The sequence below is a fragment of the Cydia amplana genome, chromosome 13 (genome assembly GCF_948474715.1).
Source record: "Cydia amplana chromosome 13, ilCydAmpl1.1, whole genome shotgun sequence".
Taxonomy (NCBI): Eukaryota; Metazoa; Arthropoda; class Insecta; order Lepidoptera; family Tortricidae; genus Cydia; species Cydia amplana.
In genome coordinates this window covers 16,484,266-16,510,010 of record NC_086081.1, presented here as the reverse complement: position 1 = coordinate 16,510,010, position 25,745 = coordinate 16,484,266, and the positions used below count along the sequence as shown (strand labels likewise).

The 25,745-nt window shown below is 36.2% G+C and overlaps 2 protein-coding genes and 1 long non-coding RNA gene across 4 annotated transcripts in view; 2 read left to right on the top strand and 1 right to left on the bottom strand.

Moving 5' to 3' along the window:
• LOC134653613 (uncharacterized) overlaps positions 1-25,745 on the top strand; it is a 381,090-nt gene that overhangs the window by 169,385 nt on the left and 185,960 nt on the right. The gene's annotated exons all lie outside the window — the stretch shown is intronic.
• Positions 483-15,268, top strand: LOC134653597 (uncharacterized). 2 transcript variants are annotated; one of them, XM_063508995.1, is made up of 3 exons: positions 483-572; positions 13,357-13,477; positions 15,077-15,268. In XM_063508995.1, exons 1-3 carry the CDS (start codon positions 509-511, stop codon positions 15,189-15,191), a joined length of 300 nt encoding a protein of 99 aa, XP_063365065.1. In that variant the 5' UTR covers positions 483-508; the 3' UTR covers positions 15,192-15,268. The 2 variants fall into 2 exon arrangements, with proteins under 2 accessions (XP_063365065.1, XP_063365064.1); XM_063508994.1 differs by lacking the exon at positions 483-572 and adding an exon at positions 1,590-1,729 and having other exon boundaries at positions 15,077-15,262.
• LOC134653302 (uncharacterized) lies at positions 17,369-19,820 on the bottom strand. Its single transcript, XM_063508630.1, has 3 exons — positions 19,683-19,820; positions 18,728-18,857; positions 17,369-17,502 (listed from the first exon to the last, which is right to left on the bottom strand). Exons 1-3 carry the CDS (start codon positions 19,771-19,773, stop codon positions 17,403-17,405), a joined length of 321 nt encoding a protein of 106 aa, XP_063364700.1. The 5' UTR covers positions 19,774-19,820; the 3' UTR covers positions 17,369-17,402.

Here is a 25,745-nt window from a genome sequence, read left to right as displayed (position 1 = left end):
CGTAAGGCCACGGTCTACAACTGGTCATCTTTTGTATTATCTTAAATACCTTTAAACGAGCAATTCTTGTTTATTTATTTATTTATTTATATATATATATATTTCGGGGATCTCGGAAACGGCTCTAACGATTTCGATGAAATTTGCTATATGGGGGTTTTCGGGGGCGAAAAATCGATCTAGCTAGGTCTTATCTCTGGGAAAACGCGCATTTTCGAGTTTTTATATGTTTTCCGAGCGAAGCTCGGTCTCCCAGATATTTATCTTAATTCATGTCAGTAGCAACAAAAATTGTTTATAATTATTATTTTCTTATCACATCACAAATATAATGCACGTTATTCGTAACTAGGCACATATTTCAACCATCGAGATAAATACCGTGTTTTTATTACTGTATCGCCACTTCTCTCACAAAGCTGGTTGGAGAAACCGCAAGTTTTAAACAATATTATTTTTGTATATAATAATATACCTAATAATGTTGAAGTTAGCTGTTTTGTGCGTAATGGTTGGAGTAGCCATGGCGGCGACGGCCATAGGATATGCGCCAAAGAAGCCAGCACACTTGGGTGAGTTTCAGAAGTTATGTTCTTACCTATTAATGAAAATAGCCCAAGGTATAGTTGATTCTCCGGATCTTGTGAGTAAAGTACAATTCTATATACCTGCCTCGCAATTGCGCAGAAGGCCCCTGATTCGCATCCCTCTTTCTCGCAATAACATTCGTAAAAAATGTTTCTTCCCCCGAACAACTAGGCTATTTAATGAATTGAATGATATGCCCGATGTGGATTTGTTTCATAGTAAGATTAAAAATGTTAAAAATATTATTGTCAATAGATAGTTAACGATACCCGACTTAAGTTTTTGTTCGTAATTTCTAACGTGTATTCTATTTACCTATACAATGTAATATTTTGCTATTTCGAGACCTTTATATTTTTGTTAATTAGCATTATATATGTGGAAGCTTGTAATTTGCATTTAGCAAATAACAAGCTAAGCAGTAAGCATCACGAATAAAATAAAATAAAATATCTAAGTGCTGTGGGCCTAGCGAAGATGCCAATCTCTCTGTCACTCTTACATATTAGTGCGATAGAGAGACAGATAGGGTTTCGTTGTCGTAGCGCAAATGAATGGCATCTTGGCTAGGCGCCCTGGTTTTGAATCGATGAAGTTACTAGAGAAATACTTCAAGATTAATCATTATTATGCTAGACTTACTTATATCAACCGGGATATGAACCGTGATTACCTTTTGTATTGTTTTCGAGCTCCCGATATTTCGACCCAGTTACATGCATCTTGTTCACGGGTACACAATACAAAAGGTAGTCACAGTTCATATCCTGGTCGATATAAGTCTAGTGAAACTAACCGTGAATCATTCAAAACTGTAACCGTATTATGATCTAAAAAAGCGCTACGATTTTTCTAAAACTGCCGGCTGACCCTGCATCACAAGTACGCCGTAAACAAATCGTATGTGTGTATAAATCCCAGCTCAAACACAACTATATACGGCACACCGGTTACTCGCATGCCAGTTGCTAACCCAACGCGCTGAGAGAGCTACTTGCTTAGGCACAACATATAGTACGTCGGAATTTAAAAAGTTGATAGTGTTTGAACATGTCGAAGTTATTATTTTTGTGTTTGATGATTGGTGTGGCTAGTGCTGCTACGTTTAGAGGGAAAGTGCCGAAAAAACCAGAGCATTTAGGTGAGTTTACAAGTTTTTACATTATAAATATTATTACGGCAATAATATTTATAAATATTATACATATTATTGCAGTCTTACAAAAATTGCCCTAGTAAGCTGAATAAAGCTTGTGTTAGACGAACATATATAGGTATAATAGATTTAGATAAATACAAATATATGCCCTCACCAGGATTTGAACCCGCGACCTCCTGGTTTTTGTAAGCAGGGTCACTACCGACTAGGTTAGGAGGCAAAGGAAAATTCGAATATACATTATATCTAACTTCTATTTCTATGGCTCTTACAGTATTAAAGTGACAAAGATACACACAATTTTTTTATTTGTTTATTTACTTACCTTAAATGGTAACTAACAATAAACCCCCTTTATTCATAAAGGCACTACAAGGCTCAATTACATAGTTAATTTATGTTTTATCACTTTCTTACTAAAGATGTAAGTCAAAATGACAGATAATGACAAACGATTATTAGCTTATTCAGCTTAAAGCGCGTTTACGAATAAGGGGGGAAAGTTACTAAAACGAGTTCTTCGCTGCGACCATCCTACATAACAATATCAAAACATGAACAGCTTTTATAACAAAAACTTTACTCAAAGCTTTTACTTCTCAGGCACTGCCGGATAAGATTAATAAACCCAAAAGTCCCAAAAGGAACTTTGGGACTTTTGAAATGAAAATAAGTTTTCGAACGAGCGAGCGAAGCGAAGCGAAGTTCTTACATTCAACTTTGAACACGCGGCTGGCTAGCGGCACGTCCCGGCATTTCGATGTTTTTAAGCTGAACTGTCAGAAGATAGTTTGATACACAATAACTTAAGTAAATTTGTTCTAATTTAAATAAAATTGGGTAAACGTGTAGTCGAGGGCATTATATTTTAGTCATTAAATTATGAGCAGGCTCGATCAAGGGGTTATTGAGCTAGAAGAGCTTAGAAGGCCAAAAAGCTCTTTGTGAGGTGTCTTGCTATTCTGGTCATTTTATTTGCAAGAAAGTATGGTCGAGTTTGGTATCAAATGAAAGTGCTCGGCTTACACTTGTATAATATCGTTTTAAATTTACCATTTTGAAATAATTAGCAAGATAAAAATAAAATAAAATAAACATAATATAGGTATTTGACAGGAAATATTTCGGCTTACCACAGATACAGTATCAGTTAAGGGCTCCACAGACCTTGCAATAAATCATACGCGGTTTTCGATCCTCTGACGACTGCATTCAATTGATATTTTTGGCGAACCGCGAGTTCTCAGTTCGGGGCGAACTACTAGTTAAATATGAGGCATATAAAATAATAACAAAAAAAACGCGCTTAAATCGAGATGAATTGAAAGTTGAACAGGTAAAATTTCTTAATATGAAAGCGTAGTTTGTATACACTTATGTAATCAAGCATAAGATTGCATGTTTGATGATAGCTTCAGGTTATCAGATGGTTATTTACGATCAATACCAGCTAATTAATATTATAGTTATTTCAGAGTCGGACCAATCTAATTCTGCATTATATTTGCACAGACAAAATATGACAATGTTATCATTAACTTCTATTTCTCATAATTCCACTTATCTGGTACGGTCGAGTTCACAATAATCTTTACAAGCCAACGTTCCAAAAATATATTCACACGACCTTATTGTCAGTGTCTTAAAGGCGTTTAAATACATTTTTGGATTTTACACACGGAAATACACGTTTAAATACACGTTGGCTTGTAGATGTTTGTGATCCCGACTGTACTGCATACATCTATGATACGGTCGCATTCCCAGCTGAATGCGTCTCGCTCCATAAAATAATACAGAGATTTTAAGATATTGTTAAGATGGATAAGAGTTGAGTCGAATCTTGGCCTCTATGGACTATGTTTGTTTAACATAATATTATAAGTACTTACCTAGGTAGGTACCTACCTACCAGGGGGGACTTTTACTAGCTCTATTTTCTTTATATAATAAGTTTTACAGTACATAATATGATGTTCCTTTACCGCACTAGTGCGATACTTAGCATATTACGTGACTATTTATGTCGAAAATTTAAACGGCCATATATTATGTACTGTGAAACGTTGTACGATATATGCGAATAGGTAATTCGCAACTAGTGTCAATTTAAAACACTCCCTTCGGTCGTTCCTATTTTTCGCACTAATATCGTAATGTACTATTAGCAACAAAAACGGATACCAGACATAGATATATTATATTATATGTTACGTTAGTGTTCATAACAAGTTTCATGTAATTATGTAAAAACTGGTACATTCACCTGCAATAATATGTTATACAAAGCTTTTATTAGGTCGACCCGTATGTAACTATGTAATGGAATCTTGCAAGTTAAATTTGATCCACTTCCCGGTTTCCGATTGAGCTGAAATTTTGCATACACATGTAAGTCGGGTGACAATGCAATATTATGGTACCATCGAGCTGATCTGATGATGGAGAGAGGAGGTGGCCATAGGAACTCTGTGATGAAACAACTCAACCTAATTGTGTTAGGGGTTTTTAGAATTTTCTCGATGAGTATTAGTTGTCTGTCGTAAGAAAAGTATAGCCAGTGATAAAAGCTGGTACCAAAAATTATTTTTTTGCCAAAAACTTATTTCACTAGACTTATATCGATCGGGATATGAACCGTGATTATCTTTTGTTTTGTTTTGTTAGGGAGCTCGAAAACAATACAAAAGGTAATCACGGTTCATATCCCGATCGATATAAGTCTAGTGAAACTAACCGTGAATCATTCAAAACGATCTTATTTGCATAGCCATAAGAGCGTGTCACATACTTTTGCGGCCTTCGAAGATTAACATAATTGTTGCAGGTACGATATAAACATCTATCTTCTATAACACGTGTAACATTTTGTAAAAATTTGCAGTAGTAAGTAAGACCATTTATATGATTATTACATAATCAATTAGCATTTATTCACTATCGGCCTTCATAACTGATTCACCAAACTAATGATCCTATGGCATCATAGTTCCGTTTTTTTCATAACAAACTGTTTTACCCACTAGAAAGAAAACAAATGACGTATTCCATCCATCCGGATCCGGGTGCAAAGGATTTGGAAATTCCAACCAATAAGAAGGTTTCAAGCTGTAATGATGTCATTTTGTTAGTATTCGCCCGTACTCTCGCTCGCGCGGATACATACGGATCAGGGATGTTGCGAACATCCGCATCCGCAACCGCGGAACATCCGCATTATTTTCAACATCCGCATCCGCATCCGCATCCGCATAAAATCGATGCGGAGCTTATGCGGATGCGGATGTCGAACAAGTCGGTACAGGAACGTCTTAGCGGCGGCGTAAGTGCTAGGTAATTTCGTCATTACCTATAACGAAATCGTCTAGATCCAGAAAAGTCGGCGAAGTTACTGTTTATTAAATATAACGCACCTATATTCTTGCTCAAATACTAAACGTTTGGTTTTTTTTAATAAAAAAATACTAAAAATTTAATATTTGACGTTTTCTAAGTACCTAATCTTGACATCCGCATCCGCATCCGCATCCGCGGATGTGAGCCTTTAAAAATCCGCATCCGCATCCGCATCCGCGGATGTCAAAAAATCTGCATCCGCAACATCCCTGATACGGATGATACGGACGCACGAGCGGAATGCACGCGCTAATGATTGAATTGGCATTTAGCGCGTCCATTAGATATTAAAATGTATATACGTTCCAATTGGCGTTCTAGTCTTAGTTATATTTCACTAAAGAGAATTTGAAATAGAGGCGGACTCTCAAAGTAAATTATGTAGGCACAGCAAATTCACTGCCATCTTTTGACAAAAGATTATTTTTATAAAGATTAAACTGTTAGAACGCCATTTGACTTTGACCCTTATTAATTCACTGATATGTGTTAATTTGTTAAATATAGAAATTAACGCCATCTACCCGACAGTAGACCAAAGGTATGGTGCAATCTTTTCGAGCGATGGCGCCACAATATAGTGCGTTATTTTCCTTTGTATATTGCTGTTTTTGCGACCGTAAATGACTTTTATTTTAATTTATTTATTAATAAAATTGCATTTGTCTTGGTAAGCTTTAGCTATATTGATCAATACTTCAATTCGCCTGAACCCCTAGTGTAAATTTAATTCGATAGCGTGATGTGACGTACTCGTTGTCTCATTTTGTATAGGATTTTGAACAGCGCGCCAAGCTGAACGTTTTGGAAACTTAAAATCTAATCTAAGTAATGCTACACACTCGGTCGACAACCTGTTAAAATGACACTAATAACTTCTGTCAATACACGGATTCGGGCTTCCCCGGCGCGTTCAATTTGAGACTCGTTTTGATTTCACTAACACGAATTTATTAGGTTTTTCCGTTGCCGTAATAAATTTAAAAAAAGTGTGTCTCAAAAGGATAGTAAACTTTGCACACACATATTTGTTTTCATAACTCTGACTTGATTGCACTTTTAGCTTACGTTCAAAAAGGAAGCTTTACATCTAAAATAATCCGTAGTTTTAGTTTTATATTTTTACATGTTGGTTACATATGCAGAATTTTGCTGTTCGGAGCTTTACGGATTTCTATTACCTAAACCCCATAATGAGAGGTCATAAAGTGATATTTTTTCGAGAAAGGTAAATATTTTGTAACGGCTACTAGTAAGTCTAGTAACTGAATCAGGCTAATTAAAATAAAACACAAAAATCTATCAAAATCTATGATGTTACAAGAAGTCGGAAGACACTGTCAAATCCGTCTCAGCATTATTTATTTTTTCGTCCGATTATTATAAAATTTGGTAATACGAAACAAATACGAAATCCAAAAATTGAACAAAAAAGTGATCCATTGCGTTACGAAAATACCATACGTTTTCGTAACCCAGAAGAAGATTTTGAAGGATACGGTTGCGTTTTTAGGGTTCCGTAGCCAAATGGCAAAAAACGGAACCCTTATAGATTCGTCATGTCTGTCTGTCTGTCTGTCTGTCTGTCTGTCTGTCTGTCTGTCTGTCTGTCTGTCCGTCTGTCCGTGTATGTCACAGTCACTTTTCTCTGAAACTATAAGAACTATACTGTTGAAACTTGGTAAATAGATGTATTCTGTGAATCGCATTAAGATTCTCACACAAATATAGAAAAAAAACAATACATTTTTGGGGTTCCCCATACTTCGAACTGAAACTCAAAAAAAAATTTTTCATCAAACCCATACGTGTGGGGTATCTATGGATAGGTCTTCAAAAATGATATTGAGGTTTCTAATATCATTTTTTTCTAAACTGAATAGTTTGCGCGAGAGACACTTCCAAAGTGGTAAAATGTGTCCCCCCCCCCCCTGTAACTTCTAAAATAAGAGAAAAATAAAACTATAAAAATATATGATGTACATTACCATGTAAACTTCCACCGAAAATTGGTTTGAACGAGATCTAGTAAGTAGTTTTTTTTTAATACGTCATAAATCGCCTAAATACGGAACCCTTCATGGGCGAGTCCGACTCGCACTTGGCCGCTTTTTATTGTACAGAATAGGAACTATCTATGCGTCTATCAAATGTGACGAAAAAAAAATCGTCAAAACGTAATAAATGGATCTTATGCGGCACCAATAGCGGCATAAATGTTGACAATACATTTTAAAACCACTATACCACTACCACCAGTTTGGCACTGACATAACCGTCATCGAGAACGTAATTTACTTTCTATGCATCTCGCTCGTACTCGCATATTAGTGCAAGCGAGCTGTATAGAAAGTAAATTACGTTCTCGAAAGCGTTTAATGTCAGTTTTGACACTGTCAATGACTCATGTTACGGGCTCTTGAAACCGGTTAAAGAATGCAATAAAATACGCATCGAATTTAAACGCCAGCGCCACTGGGATTCTTCAAAATAAATTAAAAGGCAACAAACGACCTCAACGCGTTGTTTACAAAACGAGGACCCTGACCTTCGGGTGACCTCTGTGGTGAAATATTTTATCTTCTATAAATTATTGCAGAATTATCGGAAGGGTCGGATTCTGCGCAGTAAACAGATTTTCACAGTAGTGTAAGGAATTTCGTTACCTATTTGTTAATTAAGTAGAAAAAAATTGGGAACTTTACATTTTACTTTGTAAAGAGGGATTTACAGATAGGCCTATCCCTAAACCCAACCAACCATCCTTGTACTATGGGTACTAGGCAACGATGTACATACATACATAAATTTCAGGAACCAATTATTCGTGATAAATACAAAAAAAAAATGCTCTTACCGGGATTCGAACCCAGCACCTCCTTCTTCGTAGGCTGGGTCACTACCGTCTAGGTTAGGAGGCCGTAGGTGCCTGCGATTTACATGGGTCTCCTTAATTTCCAGTTCCACCCCCTTCTTTATTTCTTTCATCTAAGGGTATACAGTGTGTAAATCCAATACGGGCGAATATTTAAACGGTGGTTAGCATAGGACCTAAAAAGTATATTGAGATAGATTTTACTTAGAAATGCATTGAAAATTATAACCATACAAAATAATTCGGCCCGCAATGTAATACACCACACACGTTACGGGATACGAGCTTTTTAAAGTAACTGTCAACGCTTGTTGGCAGTTACTATGAAAAGCTCGTATCTCGTAATGTCATTATCATCTTGTTTCTTAATGTTTACAGTACATTGCTGCTCGGTACATGTGGAAAAAATTAATCACGGGGTCATAATTAAGTGTAACTTAAAAAAACATCTTAATTAATGATAAGACGGGTAAATTCTATATCTGGTTTAATTTATTGCCCGTATTTGACTTACACACTGTATACGAGAATGAAGGTGACGTTATTATATGCTGTTGCGGCGTCATTTTCACCGTAGCTGTATCTGTCAATTCCTTTGGTAAATTAAGTGAAGTTTGCCGCCACATTTCTGCCGCGATTATGACGTTCATTCCGTCACACATTTTATCATGGAAATTGACAGATACCAGCGTCGGCAATGCAACAACGACGCAACAACAGTAAATTTTAAGCAGTTGACTTCTGAATCTCACCTTTATGAATCTTTAAACCAATCTACTTCAGTTTATACGCTGAGGGGCTACCGCGAAAACTGAAATTCGAAAATTGCGGGATCTATCTTTTTTACTCCAATGATGGCGTAATTAGAGTGACAGAGAAAAATGCCCGCAATTTGCGAACTTGGATTTTTGCCGTTATAGCCCCTGTTTGCTGTTTATATTTTATGTACTATCGCCGTGCCGGGTAAAATGACCGTGAATACTGATTATGTGGGGACACTGCGACATTGAGGTCTGATAACGCCGCTTTGACCTCAGGGGTAATGCTAATTTGTAGCCAAAATAAAGTACGCTAGCGATTAATTTAACGATCGCAATAAACCTTTAATGATATCCCAATGACTACCAAACCTGCTAGCATGAGTTGCGTTCTCACGCGCGACTTCATACATCATGCGCGACTTATAGACTCGGCCGCGAGAACACAACTTAATCAACTCGTGCTAGCCGGTCAAGTGTATACGATCATATATGTATAGTCTTAGAGAGACCCCACACTAGCGTCTTTTGAGCGTCGGCGTCTAGTCAGCGCTATGGAAAATAGTGGCGCTGCGTAGCGCCAACGTTGCGTCGAGCAGCAGCCATAGAGTTAACTAGACGCCGACGCTAGTGTGATGGGGTGGCCCTTAGGGTAACATTCCAATGGCAACTTGTAGTTAAGTACATGTTTGTATTACAATTGATTGATAATACGAACTTACTAACTAAATTATGCAAGTTTTTTTAGCCATCATTGCAAAGTCTGTTCTATTATAAGACATGGCTCATATAAATAGACCTATTAAGACTAATGGTACAATTTAAAATAAAATGATGTTAAGAATGTTACGACCGCATAGAACATACGGCTTTTTTGCCTTAAGTTACGGTCCGAATGTATCTTGTTCATCTCTAAATTGCGTGTAATTTACTATAGTTCTTAAGGTTATGACGCAGGTTGCTTTAAATGTATATTATTATATAAGTATCCATTGCTAATAATGTATGTTAATTGCTTTTACATTTATATGTAAAATACTTTTTTTTTAACCGAAGCATACATGATGTAACAAAAATAGTGGGGATCGGTTTGACCATAATTATTCGGTATCGTGTTCTGATTAGGAAAAGTGAAAGAATTTTTTTTTTGACACGTTAAAAAAAATTAAGGGGTATGTAGTCCAAGTCTCATCATTGGCCTTAGCGTCTATTGCAGAAGATTTATGGTGTAAGACATTACCCCGCCTGGGACGGAATTAAAGAAACGTAGGGATGCCCAGCACCTGCATAACCCTCTCGGCTTCACTGCCTTATCCCACAGGAAAGGCGAGCCAATACGTATGGAGACAGGTCGGCTGCAGGGGTGTTCAAGTCTAACTCTAAGTGTAAGGCCTGAGTGGACGCTCGAAGCGGAGCGTTCGGCGGGGCGTGCAGCGTGGCGTCGGGCTCACAAGTAATTTGAGCAGCGTGTACTAAGGCCGCTCCTATACGCTTGCACTTGTTTAACATGCACGCCACACGCCCCGCCCCGCTGCACGCCCAACTCGTGCGTCCACTCAGGCTTTACACTTGTGATAATAAATAAATAAAATAAAAATAAAATATTTTTATTGACAAAAAACAAGTTACTAAGTGGGTTTTGAAGTCCCTGACTTCTGAGCTAGGTAAAGACCTGTGTTACAGAAGTCAGTGTCCTCTCCTAGACAATAGAAACTATATAAGGAACATCTAATCTAGTATGACTTATTTACTACATTTCCCATTTTGTTTTTATTTTATATTTAAATCAATTAATTATAGGGCCTGTTTTGATACCAGAAAACAATGCCATTCTAATATGAGTGCATAGCAATTACATTATATATATATATATACATATTGTGTGTGTGTGTGTGTGTGTGTGTGTGTGTATGTGTGTGAGTATTCTAATGTAGGATGCTTTCAGTTTGATCATAGTCTAATGCCAGTAACCAGGACTTAAGTTTTCTCTTACACTCATGTTTAGGTAGGGGATAGATATTTAGAGTTTTGTTAATCTTATTATATATAAAGATTCTCATAAATCCCTGTTGCCGTCTGGCAGTAGCCAATCTGCATTTATATGGTGCACATACATTTGTCATTGTTCGCTTACTTGTAATTTTATTTTGATCATAGGGGGTAAGCTTATGCTGCTTCAACGCTAACAGTAGTATATATAGTTGTCTGACAGATATCAATTGACATTGTTTATATAATAGACTCGTTGGATATCTATATGGTCTACATGTCATGACCTTCAACAGGGATCTCTGGGCTCTTTCCAGTTTTATCATGTGGGTTTTACAAGCGCCACCCCATACAACATTGCAATAGCCAATGACTGGCTGCGCCAGAGCAACATACACAGTTTTCAATAAATCTAGTTCAGATACAGATCTTAATTTCTTAACGGTAGACAATAATTAAAACACTTGTTCAAACATAGATCTGAGAATAAATCTAGTGACCTATTTGAACTTAAGTCCAGAGTTCACAAGCAGCGATAAGTGAACTAGGTCACATAAATAATCTAATGAGCTAACGTTGGCACGATTGCTAAATACCTAAAAATATAAGACGACCTAAATGCACAGTAGGGCTAAGATGACCGGCTCTTTATCATTTGTCACCATGGCTGTCACGTTCTAACAAATACGTAAGTGCGAAAGTGACGCATAGCATGACAGCCATGACAGGTGATTAAAATGCGACCATGATAGCTGGTCTGTGCGTCTACCACTAGTTTGGCACTGACATAAACGCCATCGAGAACGTAATTTACTTTCTATGCATCTCGCTCGTACTGCATACCTATTAGTTTTGACACTGTCAGTGACTCATGGTACGGGCTCTGGTTATAAATTTCTAAAAGTACTGGGCCAATATTGCTCCACTCCACGTAAATATGATGCAAGCAGCTGTCATCCCATTAGGTGACATTCGGATGTCAACTGTAGCTGTATTACCATTGCGACATTACTGCGGCGGCGTTGATGCTGACAATTTCTGTCAATTTCCTTAATAAAATGAGTGACAGATGAATGCACCGGCGAACGTCACTTTTTATCAAGGAAATTGACAGACAGCGGCGAAATCAACGTCGACGCAATAATATCAAATTAAATGATTCTATGAAAAATTTTACAATATACTAAGATACCTATATACAAAAGAAAAAGTGACCAAGACCTGGAGGTCACTGGAGTGCCCAGGGTCATTCTCTGAGAATATGTCTGTGGTTGTGTCAAATTGCCACGCCTCTTTTCATACATTTTGTATGAGAAGATATGGGTCTCGGCAATTAGATCGCAGACATATTTTTTGAGAATGACCACGCAATGCTTGAATATATTGGAGCTATAATCAGAAAATAATAAAGAATGCAGTATTGCATACTTGGCTTGGTGCCAGGGTTGTGTAGCGCTTCGCTTGTTAAAATACCTTAGTTCATTGTCATTTTTATCACTGTTTGAAACTTTTGAAAGAAAATACAGCATAATGTCATGAGCATGATTCCCTAATCTCAGCTCTGCAAAAAATTCGCACCTAATTAAATTAGTAAGGTCAATGCGGGGAACATTGGCATATAAAATGTTTTGCTAATAGGCATAACTATTTAGTAAAGTAGTAAGTAGTTATAAACGTACATTACTCAGATATAGTCTGAAAGGAAGAGCTTTGCTTTTTCTAATTTATACAGTACAAATGTAAAAGTTAGAAGCGACGAAACCGTTTGTAAACGAGGCCGATTCTGATTTCACAATTGGTTAAGATTTTCTTGCTTGTTTTGGTACGACTTCCACACAGACGAAAATTTGGCTTGTAACGTAAATATGTATTTATACGAATATGACAACATTACAAGTCATTTAGATCACCTCTATATTTTATGGGTAGAAGAACATTAACAATATGATTAACTTAAAGAATAAAACAATGATCTGCGCATAACCATATGGATGATAGGTTAATTGCCTGATTAATATTCAAATATTTAATCAAATTGAGTCATGATTGTGTCAGTTCTATTTTCTGTAAATATTTAGAGAGTACTTAAGTAATTAAATATGTCAAACGATGATAGGTTTCATGGAGCACCGATTTTTTTTTTGTGATTAGGTATGAATAATTATTAGAGTTCATATGCTTTTGATTGCTTAGGGCCACTTGCACCATCGCACTAACCCGGGGTTAAGCGGTTAAACCTAGAGTCACCATGGTTACCAGTACAATTTGACACTGGGTGAAGTGGGTGACCCGGTAGATAACCGGTTAAGCCCGGGTGAAAGAGTCCCTTCGAAGTTTAAATCGCCATTTAGACAGACGCGACTCACAGTTTCGTGTACGAAACAGTTTATTTATAAAATATTTCAGAATAATTATTGAGTTCAAATAATTCCATAAAATATGTATAACCCTCAACTGTCGCGCGCGGATACATCCCAATAGCAACCTTCGTGCATTCCGACAAGGTTCACAATGATGCGCCGCGCGCGATGAGCGTGGCGTTTAAAGGGTTAAAGAAGTCTGTATTCACACGTGATTTTCTCTTATTTCAGCTCACAAAGAAGGCTGTTACGTGAAGGAGGTAAACGATGTCGTCCCGTACGGCTCCATGGCTACCCCCATCGGCCAATGCGTCCGGATAGAGTGCGGAGCCGATATGCTGTACTATGCTACGTAAGTACATTCATTAAGGCCGAAGTGTATTGTAAGTTTCACTTACGTAAGTAGGGACACAGCTATACTACAGAATGAGAGATGAATATCGTTATCTCTTTCTAACAAATAGCTTTGTTCCTACTTACGTAAGCAAAATTTAAAAGTGTATCTAGGCCTAAGGCCTAACGAATAGCTAGGGATCATTCGCTAGAGAGGACTCGTTATATTTATAACTGAAGTTTAAATTCAGTAAAAATATTTTGTTTCATTTCTATGCGTTTCAGGGTGAATCAACTTTTAGAACACTGATTTCGTGTCCCTAGACTTCCTAGCAAAAAAAAAACGATTTTTCAAAAACCATGTTGATTTTTTTTACTTTTTTGTTTACGCGGGCATTATTAGATACGTAACTATTTAATTAACACAATAAATTAACAACTTGATCAGATAAAAGTTTCATTTTGTAGGGTAACGCAGTAGAAAAAGGCAAAAATGGTGTGTCCCTGATTTTTGTATGGGAGATAACTTTTTTCTCCTGCGTTACCGTACAAAATGTAACTTTTATCTGATCAAGTGTTAATTTTAATGTGTTCTTAAATACTTATGGATCTAATAACGCCCGTGTAAACAAAAAAGTAAAAATATCGACATGGTTTTTGAAAAAATCAATTTGTCTAGGAGTCTAGGGACACGAAATTAAGTGTTCTAAAAGTTGATTCATCCTTCAGCGAATTTTAGAACAAAGGAAAAATAATAGCATTTTATAACTACTTACTCGAATCAAATTTCACTAACAACATGTATTGTAGGCGTATATTCGTATAAGGCTAAATATACAAATACTTTTCCAAAATACGAGCAGGTAGTTGGAATTTCAGAATAAACATGTTATCCTATTTGATCGGTGCAAAGCGTACAAGTCATAATTTTATTTATGTTATTACGAAGGCATATTTGCTATAAATAAACCTGTACGAGTTTCTAGTTACAGCGCAAAGTAAACAAGAAATATATAGGTACGACTAACACTTTTTTGTTAGGTATTATGCGAGAATGAAAATACCAAGGTGAAATAGTATATTCGACTCAAAAGCCTGTGAAATAAGTGAAAATTTGAAGAGAAAATTTACATGTTTAGTCAAAACTGATAATATCGACGTATTTGTGACGTTATCTATGAAAAGGGACCTTATTGTCGATGGCCCTTACGCCATTATTAACGATGCTCCGATATAAATACGATGCCGCGCGACGCTGTGCGGCGTAAGCGCCATCGACAATAAGGTCCCTTTTCATAGATAATGCCCCATTTACGCTTCACGCAGATTTAAGATTCACAACCAGAGACGTGAACCTAGGCACCGCCGTACAATCAAGGTTACGCTGTCATTTTAATAATTAATTTTGAAATTTGACACGAGCATTCAAGTGACATTTATACCTAAATCATATTCGTTGCTAGCAGTACTGTAGCAGTATTGCAGTAGTATAAAGAAATTCTCTCGCTACTCGCTTTATTTTCTTTAACTTAATGTCAACTCTTGGGAATGTTTATTAAATAAAAAAACATGTTTCAGACTTGGCAATGTTTATTAAATAAAAAAAAACATGTTTCAGATGCGGCGTGGTTTCCTCCGCTGACCCAAAATGCCACAAGACAAATGGGGATCTCACGAAGCCCTACCCTCATTGCTGCCCTACGATCAAGTGTGACTCCGAAAACCAAGTCTAATGTGTTATTATGAGAGTATATCCAACTGGCTGAAAAAAAGGCTGTGAGAAAATAAAAAAAAGCTAATTTTATTTATTTAAAATGCCGTGGAGCGCCCTAGTTTCACACGTGTGATAGTAACTCAGTTTGGGTCGTATCGCCTCAGTAAGTATCACACGTATGCTACTACAGATAAGTATGGTCGATCGTTGCTCGTCGTTCGACGGGTTCAATAAGGTCACTACAAGTTAGTATGGCTGCGAGTTAAGTGTGGTAAAGCGGGCAAATATGTATTATGAAGTTAGTACTCACCATAAACACTAATTAAAGGATAAACAGGCCCTAATGTAAAGATCAGCCACACTTAGCAGCGCCATTCTCAAAAAAATATGTCTTGGATCTAATTGCCGCGACCCATACAAAATGTACGGAAAGTTTGACGGAGTTTAGTCCGATCGCAGTCATAACATTTGAGAATGGCCCGACTATTAATTATACAAAATGTAAAAACATTAAGCCATTCTTATTGTGATTCAGTAAGAAAGTAATCATTGCCGTATAATTGTCGATTAGCTAGCCAAAATGGCTCAGACTAATTTGACAGGATCTATTATTCCATGCTTTTGCGTTTAGTGCGTATCAAAATCTTATTACTGACGTTGTGATTTTGCAAATAGCGGTGGAGCCCGATGTCATTTTAGGCTTTCAGCGTTTCGAAAATGGACGGTTTTAGTGTGTCCATTGAGAGTGTATTTGCTATCAAAGGATGTATCAAAAGAGCAATGATACAGAGTGGACCGTTTTGCTTTTGACTTGCGTTTTGATATCCATTTTGGAAGGCCTTATTCTCGAATGTGCATTTGATGCTAAATTATACTGAAAACGTAATGGGTGGGCTTGATTGCTCTGATCTTTATAATTATATTAATCTAATGGCATCTGCGCGACTGCGCGTAGGTATAATGCGATAAACTTAGTACTCCCCTCTTTTGATGAGATGAAACCCGTGATAAAAATATTTTTTTGGGTAATTTAGGTTACCTATATACATTTCATCAAAATTAATGCCGTTTTCTGTAGGTAATTAGGAAAAAAAATGTATTTAATATTAAATTGATATTGTACAGTGTTGAGTTTTGGTTTCAGAATAACGTTTCTCTTTGATTAAAATGGCCTACCATGGCATAGATTTGTTGATTATGTAGTCCATATTGGTTTTACGATTAAAATAACAACCTATATTGAACTTAGCGGTCTACCGTTTAACTGAGGCAATTAGTAGGCAGTTATTAAGATCAACTACGGCCCGATAAAGGCTTGGTTGAAGTAAGCTGTTTTGTATTATGTTAAACGTCAAAATGTAACATAAACTAACATATGTAACTTCTTCACCATAAGATAAGTGGTAGACCGGTTAGCTAAATAACACTGATTTAAAGTTTGCTAGTTAATATGTATAATTGTCTATTTTTGTAAGTAAAGCATTTGTTTCCCATAATAATCTTTCTTGATATTTAAGAAAAAAATATTGGAAAGTGTCAATTTTTAGTATTTACTTTATTCAATTCAAAATGTAACTAGATATCTATAATAATTAAATTATAATAAATATTCAAAAAATAATTTTAAGGGTCTGTACAATAGTACCTATATTATTTTATGATTATTTGACCATTTGTTTGACTTTAGTGTAAGCAGTTGGAATACTCGTGTGATTGGAATTAAAAAAGTTCCTTATTCGAGTTGAGTTTTTTTCGACTCTCGAAGCTATCTTGCCGCCAAATTGTTGAATTAATTTATTTTTATTGATTAAATAAGTTTGTAAAAAAACTGTTGTATTTTGTTAATTTCCTGTAGTTTTTTGAAAGTTTTAGCGTGATGCTTTAGGTTAAATACTTAAACATAAATAAATAAAAAAGACGCAGCTACTCAAATTATAATTTTAATATAGCTAACTTGTCATTACCACGCCATGTCAGAAAATCACGTATATTGTATCATGTCATATGATCTGTGAGAAGGGCCTGAGAACATTTCAAGGACCTTACCATATTCTGATGTTTTAGAAATGATGTCGACTGTCGACAATACATGCACGGACAAGTTTAGTTAGAGCGAAATGCACGCGCGGCTGACATAATTCGGATATCATTTTGATGTAACAATGTAAGTTTGAATAGACCTCCTAAGTTCCAGTTTGAATGCAAGATCCTTGGAAGATTCAAGCCTATTCTAATCACATATGATGTCGCCACAGCAGTTGTCTGCAGTTGTCTTTTCAGGAGTCGGGATGACACGACGGCAACCGTCGGGTACTACGGCGTTGCCGCACCTGAAAGTATACATTAAGTATAGTATAATCGTTCCAGAAACTATGGTTTTTACAGACAATGATAACGCCAAGCATAATACAACGCCATATACTTATCTGGAGCGCCTTATAACCTTATAAGGCGCTGCAAAAGTGTGAATAAATATAATATCATTGTTTACAGAATACCGAAATATTTTTTTACATACCGGACCTAAGGGTTTAGGTACTCTTTTACCAAAATATTCCTACCAAATCTACTAAATTTTGCGTATTTCTTTTGTAGAATTTACTGATATTCCAACAATTTCTTTATTGTGTGGGAAAATGCCTGCATCAATAACAATAGCAATTCAACTTTGGGTACAAATCAAATAATTTCTTATTCGATATTTTGAATTGTGTTTTTTAAGCAGTGACACTACTATAAATAAATTATAAATAGAAATTAGTTATCATAATATCATAATGAAAACGTGACCAGGCCCCGTAGACAACATGCCAATCGCTAACGCTACGTAGCGAACGAAACGCAACTGTCACTGTCGCACTAATATGGAAGAGTGATAGAGAGACACAAAGCGATTCGATAGCGAAGCGCAAGCGATCGTCACCTTGGCTAGGCCGCCAGGCCCTCCAGTAGCGAAGGCCGGATGCGAAGATTTTCAGCCTACCCCTCATCCCCGCAGTTCAAAGCCTAGAGGTCCAGGGCTATAAGCGCGAAAACAGGATTTCGCAAACTGCGGGCACTTTTCTCGGTCACTCTAATTATGCCTTCATTGGAGTAAAAGAGAAAGATCCCCACAATTTGCGAATTTCGGTTTTCGCGGTATCCCCTCAGGGCAGGCGTGTCTCACTCCGCGATTTCGTCGCTAAAAGTACATCCGTTCGGCCCCAATTTTGGGGAAAGCCATAAGCCGCGCGTGGCGCTGTGTCGCCACCTAGCGGCCATATCTGTGCAGATCGTAACAGACGCGTTTTGTTAGAGAGTGAGTCTTCTGTACTTAGTACTATTATTTATTCTGTGCTCAGGGCGTTAGCCACGAACCGTCGCCAAGGGGCAAGAGTGTACAGGACGCCTGGAGCAACGGCTTTCGTCCGGCGGTTTCCAACCGAAAGCAATATATAGTAAATGAAGGAATAGTGGACGTTAATAAAATTAACCGGTCTAGTCTGTTGTCACTGTCTCTATGTCACCCGTCTGTTTACGCTTGTCTCCATTAAAGAGGAAAGTTCTTGAACTTACGTGTCAATCTGGGTTTCGTTATTGCTGTGGCAAACGTAAATGGCACACGGTTTGCCGTCTGCGGGCCTGTGGGGCTCCTCGTAGGGCAACACCTTATTCAGCTCCGGAATGTAGCACCCTTCTTGGTTGGCTGAAGGATAGGATAAAAATTAGGGCAGAAATTATTTTTAAATGATTAAATATTAATTAGGGCCATCAACGGATCAATAACGGTTTTCTTTAATTCTGATCACAATGCTCTGAATACTACTATCAGCATTCCTAGTGGGAATTGTCTTTGGATGTAAATTTTATTGGTCTGTATCTGTTTTTCCCCAATAAAGAAAATATAGTTGGTCAAACCAATTTGTCAGTCAGTAACAACCAGGAAAACTATACTCATCCTTTTCTTTTGGGAGCTAGTAATAGTGTATGATCCTCTCTGTCTATGTTTGAAATGAGACAGTCCTTTGACAAACTATAAATACTATTCAAAGCACTAAATTTAAATGATAATATTTGAATCATACGTCATGTAAAATCAAAATGTGTCATTCTAAGTAAATTCAAGTAAAAAACAGACACATACTAATATTTAGTCTGTAAATGTAAATAGGGTTTATGAGCCTTTAACACAATACGTGAGAAAATAAACATCAGATGACAATCTTTAAAAAGATGGCCGTAGGTAAACATTTAATTGGCAAATAAAGTGGTATCCAATCCTCTGAAAATCAGTCAAAAACCAATACATACCTATTTGAATATTGAATCAAGGAATAATAAAAAAAACATTAGGTAATAAAAATTTAAATCAATTCGCAAAATGTTTTTTAACTTTTCGTTCAATTTGAACTACAGTTCAAATCATAACGTAACTAAATAAAGTACAAAATACTGTTCACTCATTCCCACAATTTATTCAACGATAAAATACGTGAATGTTTAATTAAAGTAAAATTTTCGATTCACATACCAAACTCGGCAGGTTTTTCGACGTATGGCTGAAAATGCACAGCACTGTACGCTATTTCCAAAAGAGCTAAAAACAGAATTGTTTTATACATGGTGTTATTTTATTTATTTGTTGTTTACACAGTTGGTTGCGAGTGAAACACGTATGGTAAGAGATTATAACTTTATAAGTTACTTTGTAAAAGCATAAAGTAGTTGGATATGAGGAAAATGATGTTATGATTGTGACTTCTAATATAAATAGGATAATAATAACCTTGTGTGGGAAATCGTGATGTTATTATGCTTGGCTATTAGTTGTACCTACTCTTTCTTAATTGTTGTCATTGGGAAATCCAGAACGAGAATTTTGGGAAGGTATAAATATCTTATGTAATCTCCTTTAACTTTGCCATGGTACAATCGACGTTAAATATAATTATAATTATTATTTACATTTTCCGCCTTTTTACAACAATGGATTAATTTCACAAGAAGACCGACAACCGACAACGTCTGTATATAATGAACTAGCTGTTGCCCGCGACTTCGTACGCGTGGATTTGTATATTGGTGGTTATAAATTCTACATTAGCTTAGAACATTATGCAGCAAAAGATAGCAGTAGGGACGGTTAATCATTTGTTAATTATTATACAACGCATGAGATTTGTTTTTCACAACCTGGCTACGAAGTTTCAAGCCCCTAACTGAATAAAATGGTTCTCGATAATCTCGATATAATCTCTCTCAACCCCCAGAAGATTTTCAAGTCCACTATTTAATAAAACCTACTACCTAACTACCTATTTACGAAGTTTGAAGTTCCTAGCTTTAAATAAAATTTGAATCCTCTACCAACTCTCAACCCTGTTTAAACTTTTAGGGGATGAATTTTTTAAAACGCTGAAATTACTTTTCTTGTATTGTAATATTTGTAATAATATGCCTTTATACAACGATTCAAGTCCCGCACTCCGATAAATATTTGGGTTCCATACAAATTTTCGACCCCCTTCACCACCTGCGGGGATGAATTATCAAAAACTCTGAAATTAGTTTTCTTTTCTCTTAATAAAATACCTTTTTACGAAGCTTCAAGTTCCTAGCTTTAAATAAAATTATAACCTATACAATCTTTCAACCCCTTTTTAACCCTGTTATGGGATGAATTTTTAAAAACGCTGAAATAAGTTTTCTTGTGTTCTAATACTATGGCTTTATACAAAGATTTAAGTCTCGCACTCTCAACAATATTTGATCTCCATACAAACTTTCAACCCCTTTTTCACCTCCTCGAAATTTGTTTTGTTGTTTTTTAATTTAATACCTTTTTGCGAAGTTTCAAGGTCTTAGCTTACAATAAAATTTGCACCCCAAGACAAAGTTTCATCCCCTTTTTTACCCCCTTAGGGGTTGAATTTCCTAAAACGTCGCAATTCCTTTTTTTTGCAATCGGCTATTATGCCTTTCTAAAAAGTTTCAAAGCATTTGTAATGGATTCAAACTTTCAACCCCTTTTTAAACCTGTTAGGGGATGAATTTTTAAAAACGCTGAAATTACTTTTCCTGTCTTATAATAATATACCCATATACAAAGTTTAAAGTCACACACTCACAAAAATATTTGATCTCCATACAAACTTTCAACCCCTTTTTCACCACCTAGGGGGATGAATTTTCGAAAACACTGAAATTAGTTTTCTTATTCTTTAATATAATACATTTTTACAGAGTTTCAAATTCCTAGCTTAAAATAAATCTTGAACCCCATACAACCTTTCATCCCCTTTTTAACCCTTTTAAGGGATGAATTTTTAAAAACGCTGAAATTACTTTTCTTGAGTTTTAATAAATATGGCTTTATACAAAGACTCAAGTCCCGCACTCTCAATAATATTTGATCTCCGTACAAACTTTCAACCCCTTTTTCATCACCTCGGGGGATGAATTTTTAAAAACGCTGAAATTAGTATTCTTTTTTTTTAATTTAATACCTTTTTGCAAAGTTTCAAGGTCCTAGCTTAAAATAAAATTTGCACCCCAAGACAAAGATTCATACCCTTTTTAACCCCTAAGGGTTGAATTTTCTAAAACGTCGCAATTACTTTTTTTGTAATCGGCTATTATGCCTTTCTAAGAAGTTTCAAAGCATTTGTAATGGATTCAAACTTTCAACCCCTTTTTAACCCTGTTAGGGGATGAATTTTCAAAAACGCTGAAATTACTTTTCCTGTCTTATAATAATATACCCATATACAAAGTTTAAAGTCACACACTCACAAAAATATTTGATCTCCATACAAACTTTCAACCCCTTTTTCACCACCTTGGGGGATGAATTTTCGAAAACGCTGAAATTAGTTTTCTTATTTTTTAATATAATACATTTTTACAGAGTTTCAAATTCCTAGCTTAAAATAAATCTTGAACCCCATACAACCTTTCATCCCCTTTTTAACCCTTTTAAGGGATGAATTTTTAAAAACGCTGAAATTACTTTTCTTGAGTTTTAATATTATGGCTTTATACAAAGACTCAAGTCCCGCACTCTCAATAATATTTGATCTCCATACAAACTTTCAACCCCTTTTTCACCACGTCGGGGGATGAATTTTTAAAAACGCTGAAATTAGTTTTCTTGTTTTTTAATTTAATACCTTTTTGCAAAGTTTCAAGGTCCTAGCTTAAAATAAAATTTGCACCCCAAGACAAAGTTTCATCCCCTTTTTTACCCCCTTAGGGGTTGAATTTCCTAAAACGTCGCAATTACTTTTTTTGTAATCGGCTATTATGCCTTTCTAAGAAGTTTCAAAGCATTTGTAATGGATTCAAACTTTCAACCCCTTTTTAACCCTGTTAGGGGATGAATTTTCAAAAACGCTGAAATTACTTTTCCTGTCTTATAATAATATACCCATATACAAAGTTTAAAGTCACACACTCACAAAAATATTTGATCTCCATACAAACTTTCAACCCCTTTTTCACCACCTTGGGGGATGAATTTTCGAAAACGCTGAAATTAGTTTTCTTATTTTTTAATATAATACATTTTTACAGAGTTTCAAATTCCTAGCTTAAAATAAATCTTGAACCCCATACAACCTTTCATCCCCTTTTTAACCCTTTTAAGGGATGAATTTTTAAAAACGCTGAAATTACTTTTCTTGAGTTTTAATATTATGGCTTTATACAAAGACTCAAGTCCCGCACTCTCAATAATATTTGATCTCCATACAAACTTTCAACCCCTTTTTCACCACGTCGGGGGATGAATTTTTAAAAACGCTGAAATTAGTTTTCTTGTTTTTTAATTTAATACCTTTTTGCAAAGTTTCAAGGTCCTAGCTTAAAATAAAATTTGCACCCCAAGACAAAGTTTCATCCCCTTTTTTACCCCCTTAGGGGTTGAATTTCCTAAAACGTCGCAATTACTTTTTTTGTAATCGGCTATTATGCCTTTCTAAGAAGTTTCAAAGCATTTGTAATGGATTCAAACTTTCAACCCCTTTTTAACCCTGTTAGGGGATGAATTTTCAAAAACGCTGAAATTACTTTTCCTGTCTTGTAATAATATACCCATATACAAAGTTTAAAGTCACACACTCACAAAAATATTTGATCTCCATACAAATTTTCAACCCCTTTTCACCACCTTGGGGGATGAATTTTCGAAAACGCTGAAATTAGTTTTCTTATTTTTTAATATAATATATTTTTACAAAGTTTCAAATTCCTAGCTTAAAATAAATCTTGAACCCCATACAACCTTTCATCCCCTTTTTAACCCCCTTAGGGGTTGAATTTTTCATAATCGCTTCTTATCTCTTGTACACTTTACAAATGCAACCTAGTGTGCAAATTTCAACTTTCTAGCTTTTGTAGTTTCGGCTCTGCGTTGATGAATCAGTCAGTCAGTCAGTCAGTCAGTCAGTCAGGACACTTGCATTTATATATATAGATTATCTGAAATTATTTTTTGGCCTCAAACTACTGTTAAACAAAAGGCAACTAGATAGCCAACCCGGCGCACAATGCTAAAACAATGCCTCTTTTGTGGAACAGCTTAGAGTTTGAGGCAAAAAATAATTTCAGATATTTCATACTATTATAGAAGAGCCGTTTTATAATAATGTGTATTTGAAATTGTACACTATTCTTTTTTAAGTTTGCCTTGGTATCTAGTGATGATGTTTATTTACCCTGTTACGTTTTTCTTTTCTGTACAATAAATGTAACTACTACTTAAACGACGGTTAATACATAGAATACATAATAGGTATACCTAGTATTTGATTTTCCTTATTGTCCTATTGTAACGTTTCCACGTAGAGCTCATAACGTATTCAATGTTCTCATCTTTCCAAGATATGGCCATAAAATGAAGTTTATTTAGAAGCAAATATAAACTTTTAGTCTTTAAATATGATGATGATTGTAGGCATCACGTTTTATACGTTAGAGTAGGTATCTTTAGTTCATCGACTATGTCGTACCTTACACCAAAGAAGGCCCGGTTTTTAAGGGGCCCACTGATTAACATTCCGCCGGAAGGTATCGGCCTGTCAGTTACAAAAAAAAGTTGACAGTTACGAACAACTGACAGGCCGATAACGTCCGGCGGACTGGTAATCAGGGGGCCCCCTTAAGCTTGTCTACTGTCAAAATATAAGTGTGAATGGGTTCAAATTGAACTTGTCAGTTTTGTCTATTAAGGAGACCACTGATTAAGAGTCCGCCGGGCGGTATTGACCTGTCAGTTAGAACAAAAAGTTGACAGTTCCGAATAACTGACAGGCCGATACTGTCCGGCGGACTGTTAATTAGTGGGCCCCTTTACTATGGACACAACTGACAAGTTCATATTAAATCGACTCGGCTTTATTTATAATGTATATTTGTTTTACTGAGGTACGCGATTGTTCAAATATATAAAAACCGGCCAAGTGCGAGTCGGACTCGCGCACGGAGGGTTCCACACCATCAACAAAAAATAGAGCAAAACAAGCAAAAAAACGGTCACCCATCCAAGTACTGACCCCGCCCGACGTTGCTTAACTTCGGTCAAAAATCACGTTTGTTGTATGGGAGCCCCACTTAAATCTTTATTTTATTCTGTTTTTAGTATTTGTTGTTATAGCGGCAACAGAAATACATCATCTGTGAAAATTTCAACTGTCTAGCTATCACAGTTCGTGAGATACAGCCTGGTGACCGACGGACGGACGGACGGACGGACAGCGGAGTCTTAGTAATAGGGTCCCGTTTTTACCCTTTGGGTACGGAACCCTAAAAAAAAGACACATTTTAGTAGATTCAACCCAAACTTGTGTCTTTAAAACACGTATCAAGCCATTAAAGGTTGTACTACTACGTAATAAATAGCGTTTTTTAGGGTTCCGTACCCAAAAGGGTAAAAACGGGACCCAATTACTAAGACTCCGCTGTCCGTCCGTCCGTCCGTCCGTCCGTCTGTCACCAGGCTGTATCTCACGAACCGTGATAGCTAGACAGTTGAAATTTTCACAGATGATGTATTTCTGTTGCCGCTATAACAACAAATACTAAAACAGAATAAAATAAAGATTTAAGTGGGGCTCCCATACAACAAACGTGATTTTTGACCGAAGTTAAGCAACGTCGGGCGGGGTCAGTACTTGGATGGGTGACCGTTTTTTTGCTTGTTTTGCTCTATTTTTTATTGATGGTGCGGAACCCTCCGTGCGCGAGTCCGACTCGCACTTGGCCGGTTTTTTCATATTACAGGATATAGTATAGGTAAATAGAGCATTACGATGCTTAACACATTAATAACGGTTGAAATGTACATACAGATCTATTCGAATACACTGATACTAGAATGATATATCTATAGTTGATCAAACCAATTTGTCAGTAAATAAGAACCAAAAAAACTTTACTCATCCTTTTCTTTTGGCTAGTACTAGTGTAAGACAAAGATAGTATGATTATCTCTGTCTATGTTTGAAATGAGACAGTCCTTTGACAAACTATAACATCATTTATTCAGTTATCGTCTGGTTATCGTACATTTAACTCGTAACTATAGGTACTTCCGTAC

Coding starts and splice junctions, on each gene's coding strand:
- LOC134653597 (XM_063508994.1), top strand. CDS start 1,639: ATGTCGAAGTTATTATTTTTGTGTTTGATGATTGGTGTGGCTAGTGCT. Junction 1,730..13,356: donor GAAAAAACCAGAGCATTTAG/GTGAGTTTACAA, acceptor CTCTTATTTCAG/CTCACAAAGAAGGCTGTTAC. Junction 13,478..15,076: donor GATATGCTGTACTATGCTAC/GTAAGTACATTC, acceptor AACATGTTTCAG/ATGCGGCGTGGTTTCCTCCG.
- LOC134653302 (XM_063508630.1), bottom strand. CDS start 19,773: ATGTATAAAACAATTCTGTTTTTAGCTCTTTTGGAAATAGCGTACAGT. Junction 18,858..19,682: donor CGAAAAACCTGCCGAGTTTG/GTATGTGAATCG, acceptor CCTATCCTTCAG/CCAACCAAGAAGGGTGCTAC. Junction 17,503..18,727: donor AACGAAACCCAGATTGACAC/GTAAGTTCAAGA, acceptor GTATACTTTCAG/GTGCGGCAACGCCGTAGTAC.